The 7,895-nt window shown below is 37.0% G+C and overlaps 1 protein-coding gene across 1 annotated transcript; it reads left to right on the top strand.

The window, feature by feature from the left end:
* Positions 1–2,891: 2,891 nt before the first annotated feature.
* LOC122005849 (threonine dehydratase 1 biosynthetic, chloroplastic-like) lies at positions 2,892–7,679 on the top strand. The gene is made up of 9 exons (XM_042561071.1): positions 2,892–3,422; positions 4,102–4,281; positions 4,386–4,655; positions 5,049–5,255; positions 5,648–5,896; positions 5,977–6,050; positions 6,292–6,409; positions 6,921–7,055; positions 7,276–7,679. Exons 1-9 carry the CDS (start codon positions 2,970–2,972, stop codon positions 7,414–7,416), a joined length of 1,827 nt encoding a protein of 608 aa, XP_042417005.1. The 5' UTR covers positions 2,892–2,969; the 3' UTR covers positions 7,417–7,679.
* The last annotated feature ends 216 nt before the right edge of the window (positions 7,680–7,895 follow it).

Here is a 7,895-nt window from a genome sequence, read left to right as displayed (position 1 = left end):
ATTAGTATGTTTTGTATTGTTTTTTAGATAGTTTATCATTTGTTTGTGAGTATATTGTATGTTGTGTTGATTGTATGGATTGTGATTGATGTACGGATTGTGTTTGATGTCTGACTTGTGTTTGTGTTACCATCCTTTGTGATGGTTTTTATTATATAAACATTGTATATATGATAAGTGGGAAATGCAGGGGAGGCATTACAAATTTTTTACTGCATATTGCCAACGGAATATTTAATTCCGTCGGTAATTTCTGACGGAAGTACACGTTCCGTCGGAAATTTATCGAAGCGAAACAGTACATCTTCGATAAACTCCTGACGGAATTACCTATTCAGTCGGTAAATTCCCGACGGAATTACCTATTCCGTCGGTAAATACCGACGGAATAGGTAATTCCGTCAGTATGTTGCCGACGGAATTAAGTATTCCGTCAGGAGCAACCGACGGAATTACCTATTCCATCGGTATTTACCGACTGAATAGGTAATTCCGTCGGGAATTTACCGATTGAATTTTATTCAGTCGGTAACCTCCGTTAAGATCCGTTTGCCCTTTGCCGACGGGATATGTTTTCTGTCGTTAATATATACCGACGGAATACATTAACCCGTCGGTAGTTGCCGACTGAATATCATTTCCGTCGATAAATTAAGCACCGACCCAATTCTTATCGATATCAAAAATTCCGTCGGTCTTTCGTCGGAATCCTCATTCACCGACGGAATGCCGACGGAATATTCCGTCGTTATTCGCGGTATTTTTTGTAGTGTTTGGATAATAATGGGCACTAAATCATAGCTATTGATAAAAAAAATGGTCAAATGATCCTAACCATTGAAAAAAATATCCCAAAAACCCCACCCCCTCTCTCAATGGCTAGGAGCCATCGGTTCCAACGGAAGAAAATAAAAAAAAATCTGTTGAACCGACAGGTCGAACTAGCGGTTAATCGTCGGTTCATCGATTTTACACTTAATGAAGCAGAACTGGCCGGGCTCGAGGTCGGGTCTAGGTGTGCATGCATGTGTGTGTGTGCCCATGTGATGTTCGGTGGAGTTTTATCTCACATATAGAGGTAAACAACTCCATTCCATGATTGTATTTTGGTGGTAAAAAGGTGACTACGCTTGCCCCTAACGCCCCCGTCAACTTGTCCCAGTGCTAACTCGGAGGAGGTAAATCATGGTTGATTACTAGCCTTTGGAATAATAGCTGGTGCATGAGGAAGATATTTACCTCGGCTATATCGAGATTTGAACACAAGATCTTATGATGATAACATCTCATGCGCTAGCCACTGGATCTCCTAACACTTCAATACATTTACCTATTTCCATAAAAGGGTCCAATGTATTAACATTCTCAACATATAAATCAATAGATATTATTTCATAATTAAAACTATAATTTATAAAACCACATATAAAACTGAAAAATGCATGGTCAAATTATTAATATATTAATGGATAATAATAAAAATAATCTTACTATTTTATTACGAATATGTACTTCACTCACTAATTTTAACCAACTCAAAATAAAATTATATTAATATATTTTTTATCAAATTGAAAATAATTTTAAACTTTATTAGTACTTTTTATAAATATATTAATAAGGTATGTAAAGTTCAAGACTAAACTGCGATGTATTATTAGTAATTTTCTCATTAATTAATCATAGAAAGTATACTTTTCTTGACTGTTTGGCTAAGATAAAGTATGATATTAAATTAATTTTTTATAAGGAGGAGTTTGTTACAGTAATTTGCTGTAAGAGGGAGTTCGTTAAGTATAGTATTTATTCTTATCAATTTAACCACTAGTTTCCCCTCTCAATTTTTTATAAGTAGGTGTATAAAAATATTAGAGTCTTGTCCTACTAAAAAAAATAAAAATAAGGATAATATTTTAAAAATAAAATTATTTTCTATAGATCAATACTTTTTCTTTCAAATCTCTTTTTGTATTGTTCCACTTGGTATAAGAGACCTTAGTACTAATAAAGAGATTACGGTAATAAACTATATCGAAAGATGAGAATGATATGTACATCAAAAAAAAATCTTAGACGTGATAATAAGTTATATTAAAAGATTAGACATGATAATAAGTTATCTTAAAATAAGCAATGATATACACAGTAAATTTTTTTTGACGATTTATGATTATCGTTTCAACTTTTTATGAGTCACGAGTCGCTTAATGTGACTTACTCGGACGGTGTGATTATTAAGAGTATTACCATATAAGTCCCTTTATGTGTCAACCCTAATCCTGAACAAATGGAAATCAGGTTTTGATTCGAAAAAAATACAAAGAAATCACGTTTCGCTTCTCCAATCAGCCACCCTTTTTGACCGCCACGACATCAGTCAAAACAAAAATAAAATAAATTTAAAATTGAAAACACACGTGTTAAATGTTAACCTATTAGCTAGACACTGACTGTTGCGATCTGACATCAAACGGTCCGTGACAAATTTCTTCCGATTTCAGACACATAATTAGAAGCGCTACTGTACCGGATCCGTCGACCACTCATGTGTTCTAAGGATAAGGATAAGTCTAATGACTAGTACATAAGTTGTTATTATCAGAAAGTCTTAAATTTGAATTTTGATAAAATTAAAATAAATATTTTTTTTATATATTAATCATTATTTTAAAAACTAATAATTATCTTCTTCTTCGTATTAATTCTGAGACAAATTAACAAAAATATTAGGACAAATATATTCACTTTTTATCACCGTGCTACAATCTCCCCCTTTCGATCTTCCCACAATTTCTTATTAATTGTAAAGAGGGTAGAATCGGGGTATCCGAAATATTCTGTTCGCTGACGTTAATCCCTAGCTATTTATTGAAATGAGCTTACCGTGAGCGCCCTATTTCTACTAAGAAGTTTCTCCTCTCTCTTGCTCTCTTTCACTCTCGCGCTCTCTCTCTCTCTCTCTGCGAGCGATGGACTCCTTCGCCGTCGCTGCCCGGCCACTGCCGTCCCTCGCCGTCTGCGATGCGGCGATCAAGAAGACCGCCTTCTCGTTGAACCTACCCGTCGCCGATTCCACTTGTGGATGCGGAAGACGGACCCTAATCATGCCTTCCGCCGTCACCACCCAGTGGAAGGATGGCGCAGCCGCCTCCGTAGCCGGATCCATCTACCTTCCACTCGATAAGGTCGCGGCGGACTCGTTGCAGTACGAAAGTGGCTCCCTTGGGGGCATCTCAGAGAGGACCCGACCGGCGGCGGAGGAGGAACGCTCGAGTGGGGCGCTCACGCCGATGGAGTATCTGAAGAATGTTCTCTCCTCGAGGGTATACGACGTCGCGATCGAGACCCCTCTGCAGTTGGCCACGAAGCTGTCGGAGAGGCTCGGGGCCAATCTCTGGCTCAAGAGGGAGGACTTGCAACCGGTAGTTATTTCAATTACATTTGATCTCCAAATGATACTAATTGAATTCAATTTCCATTGTCTTTTGGATGATGTTGTGTTATCTGAACTGAACGTTCGTAACCTATTTGGTCCCATCGACAATATGTGGTTTTGCAGGTTCCTTTCCTTATCTGTTTGTCGATTTTCAGAGGTGGTTTGTTACTGTTTTCCCCATATATTAAGCTCTTCTGCTATTACTCTTTAATTCTTCCACTGCTTGCTCATTTTCTTGGGTTCCATGAGTAATGTGGTTCAATCAAAGATGTGATGAATATTCTTGATTGTAGTGGAGGGTTTCCCTTTTTTTCCTAGTTCTGTACTTCCCTTGTTTCACCAAGACTGAATTCGAGTATTGTTGTATCTTTGATTCAGCCAAAAAAGGTGCTTTATTTATTTATTTTTTTTGTTGGGAAGTATAGAGCATAGTTTCCCAAGTAAAATAAAATAAAATCAAAAATAAAAAATCGAATAGGCCACTACTAGCAGTTCTGTTTCTTTACATGACGGTTAGACTTGTTCTTATCACAACAGGGAGTTAAACTTGAACTTTTATATGCTTAGACATAAAATAAATTAGGCTGTCCAGAGACCAAAGAGAAAAAAAGGCTTGTTACTTGGTTGTTCTGTGACTTTGATTAACGATTGAGCTTTCTTTACAGGTTTTTTCATTTAAGCTACGGGGAGCTTACAATATGATGGTTAAGCTTTCAAGAGAGCAGTTGGATAAAGGTGTGATATGCTCTTCTGCTGGAAATCATGCTCAAGGAGTTGCATTAGCTGCTAAGAAATTAGGCTGTGATGCTGTCATTGTAATGCCAGTTACTACACCAGAAATTAAGGTTTCTTTTTTCACTGGAATACCATTAATTTTTTGGTTTTTTCCCTTCATTCGGTGTTCATTTCACTTTTTTGGCTCTTTTTTTCTTCTTTTGTTTTATCATAGTGGCGATCTGTTGAGAGATTAGGTGCAACAGTTGTCCTTAAGGGGGACTCATATGATGAGACACAGTCATATGCCAAGCAGCTCGGGGAGCAGGAAGGTCGCACCTTCATACACCCTTTTGATCATCCAGATGTTATTACAGGCCAAGGAACCATTGGAATGGAGATCATTCGCCAAATGAAAGGTCCACTTGATGCAATATTCGTGCCAGTTGGAGGTGGTGGATTAATAGCAGGGATTGCTGCTTATGTAAAACGAGTTCGTCCAGAGGTTTGCACATTTGATAATATCCTTAATTTCAAGTGCAGCCTTTGATTTCAATGTTTGAGCATTATACCATTAGCCTGACCTATCCATTTATATTTGGTTGACAAGGAATATAAACTGATATTATACTTAACTGCTCACTCTTGAATTCTTAGCAAAGAATATTTTGCTGTTAGTTGATTGATTTACATTTTGTTATAGAACTTGGATAATTCCATAGGACAGCACAACAATCTCTTTGAGGCTATTAAATTATATGTATTATAGATCATCCTGTTCTATAGCTGGAGTTGAGTTATATGCTTATTGCCAGCTTGCTTTTAAGTAGCATTTACCAAACAGGTTACATTTTACCTGGAAATTCTGGTGTAATTACATTAATTTGTTCTTTTACAGGTGAAGATCATTGGTGTTGAGCCCTCTGATGCCAATGCAATGGCATTATCTTTATATCATGGTCAGCGGATCATGCTAGATCAAGTTGGTGGATTTGCTGATGGTGTAGCAGTGAAGGTAGTTGGAGAAGAAACATTTCGCTTATGCCGGGAACTTGTTGACGGTGTGGTTCTTGTCAGTCGTGATGCAATCTGTGCATCTATCAAGGTAATTATCTTACATTTGTATTATTGTGGAACTGCCCCAATATTTTGCCAATAGGTTTATGTGTGGGTATTCAATGCAAAATTCTTCTGGTGCAAAAGCAAAAAGAAAGGATAAGCTTTTGATCCTTTATTCCTTTGTACAAATTAAGTAAATGCCTTATCCGTTAATACCAATGTACTGGATATAAATGTCTGAATCTCATGCATGTAGCGAGTATTTTTAAGAATTTTCGAGGGCGTAACTATTGTTTGCATGTCATCACTACTAAGAATTCAAAGTAACTAACAGTCATAGTTGATTTTAAGCATTGATTTGATGGCTAATACATAATCCTGAAAGTAACATATGATCCTAGAACCAGCTGGATTTTTAACTGACTTGTTCTCTTGCAGGATATGTTTGAGGAGAAAAGGAGCATCCTAGAACCAGCTGGAGCTCTTTCTCTAGCTGGTGCAGAGGCATACTGCAAGTACTATGGGCTGAAAGGTGCAAGTATTGTTGCAATAACTAGTGGCGCAAACATGAACTTCGACAGACTGAGGTTGGTAACTGAACTTGCTGATGTCGGTCGAAAACGAGAAGCTGTACTTGCAACAATTCTACCAGAGGAGCATGGGAGCTTCAAGATGTTTTGTAAACTGGTACTTTCTTAAGTTTTTGCTTTGGTGATTGATTGGCCTTTATGTACTCGGTTATTTATGAGCATATGAGTGCCTTGCAGGTTGGCACGATGAATATAACCGAGTTTAAATACAGATATGAGTCTCATAGAGAAAATGCTCTTGTTCTTTACAGGCAAGTGAATGTTGATATTAGTGTAAGATTTTAGGCTTTGTTTCCTATGAAACACACCCTTAGTAAGAAGTTGTCATTTGGAAAGGGAAAGGAAAGGGCATCTATGTTCCTATGTATCTTATTGAGTTCTTATTTCAACCTCGGATGTCTTGTTAGTATTACAGTTTTTATTGGTATTTGGTAATAAAAATATTTGACTATTTTTTATCTTTAAAATGGAACTTGGAATTTGATACTGCAGTGTTGGACTTCATACTGAGACAGAACTGGGAGCCATGGTGAACCGCATGAAATCTGCACAACTTCAAACCATCAATCTTACTAATGATGACTTAGCGAAGGATCACCTCAGATACTTTGTAAGTCACTCGGGCATTAATCTACTTAATCTTATGATGTAATTTGATGCCATGATTTCCAATATATCATGGACAAATTATGTACTTCTCATTTTCTTTAGGATATTGAGAATATCCTATATGATATAAAGAAGGGTGAATAATCAAAGATGAGTGGAACTCCATTAATTGCTTCAGATGGCCCTTTCAAGGATCATTATCTTATCACCATGCAGACATTCCTAACTTTGCTATATCAAAAAAATGTAAATTGCATCCTTTTTTGTTAAAAGGTCAAAAGAAAGTAAGTTACATGTCAGTGTGCGTTATATCGGAAAGGAACCTAATTTCCATTAGGTGATAATTTTGATACTATCTATGTTTGTGCTAATACTTGTATGATTCTTGGATCTATATACGTACACATTTGTATTTGAAGTTATCGTTGGATGTGTTACATTTGTGTTGTGCGATTTGTACAAACAGTTTCTTGTTATTGATAGGTGAAAGTTTGTCTTTATTACTTATTCAGATGGGAGGTCGATCAAATGTTCAAGATGAACTACTTTGCCGATTCATATTCCCCGAGAGGCCAGGTGCTCTCATGAAGTTTTTGGATTGCTTTAGTCCGCGTTGGAATATCAGCCTCTTCCATTATCGAGCTCAGGTTCGGTACTTTCCTCTTGTTTTCTCATTAACCATTGAATTATCGCATATCGTTAATTTTGATTCCACTAACTGGCAAACAAACTATAGAACATCTCAAAATGGGCGTCCAAACAGTTTTCTGGTTGATTTTCGAACTTTTGTCAAGATTCAAACTACGGTTGTTGCTTGATATAGAAGGAAACAACAACTCATTTACAGGTTATTTTTGCTCTCAACAGGGAGCAGCTGGTGCAAATGTGTTGGTAGGCATCCAAGTGCCTGGCAACGATATGCAAGAATTCAAGGATCGAGCTCATGCTCTCGGATATGAGTATACTTACGAGACGACCAACGAATCCTATCGGCTTCTAATGCAGTGACAGGATCCAACAACTAGAACTGCTGTTTACTAGGCTTTTAAGGAGGCTTCAAGAGGAGAAAGTTCACAGAAATCACCCATTATGACGAGCCTTGATGCTTTTCCTTCGTTGATTCTTTGATGGTCTAAGGTTAATGGCATGCTCTTCTGCTCAGCACAATTCCGATTGAAGTCATTACTCGGTGCAAAACTGTTGACTCTTAAACTACGTTTTAAGCTCCTCAATATCAACTTAACGCCTTTAATTTTAAATATTATATTAAATGTTTTTTTTTTAAAATTTGAATCACTTTTTATTTTATTTTTTAAAAATTAATTTTTAGAATGATATTTGAATCTGAAGTAAGGGATAGCTGACGGATTGAATGTTCACGTGGGGCCCACCAAAAGACCCGAGTATGATGTAACCGTTGACCCATATAGGGTAAAAGGGGTGCTTTTCACACTCCTGACACTCTTCTCTCTCGGCCCCATGTTTTT

This window comes from Zingiber officinale, chromosome 7B, assembly GCF_018446385.1.
Source record: "Zingiber officinale cultivar Zhangliang chromosome 7B, Zo_v1.1, whole genome shotgun sequence".
Taxonomy (NCBI): Eukaryota; Viridiplantae; Streptophyta; class Magnoliopsida; order Zingiberales; family Zingiberaceae; genus Zingiber; species Zingiber officinale.
This window is presented reverse-complemented; position numbering and strand designations above follow the sequence as displayed.

Excerpts from the sequence above, each read along its gene's own strand:
- LOC122005849 (XM_042561071.1), top strand. The coding sequence starts at position 2,970 with ATGGACTCCTTCGCCGTCGCTGCCCGGCCACTGCCGTCCCTCGCCGTC. Across the intron at positions 4,656-5,048 it reads TAAAACGAGTTCGTCCAGAG|GTGAAGATCATTGGTGTTGA; the intron begins GTTTGCACATTT and ends GTTCTTTTACAG. Across the intron at positions 5,256-5,647 it reads CAATCTGTGCATCTATCAAG|GATATGTTTGAGGAGAAAAG; the intron begins GTAATTATCTTA and ends GTTCTCTTGCAG.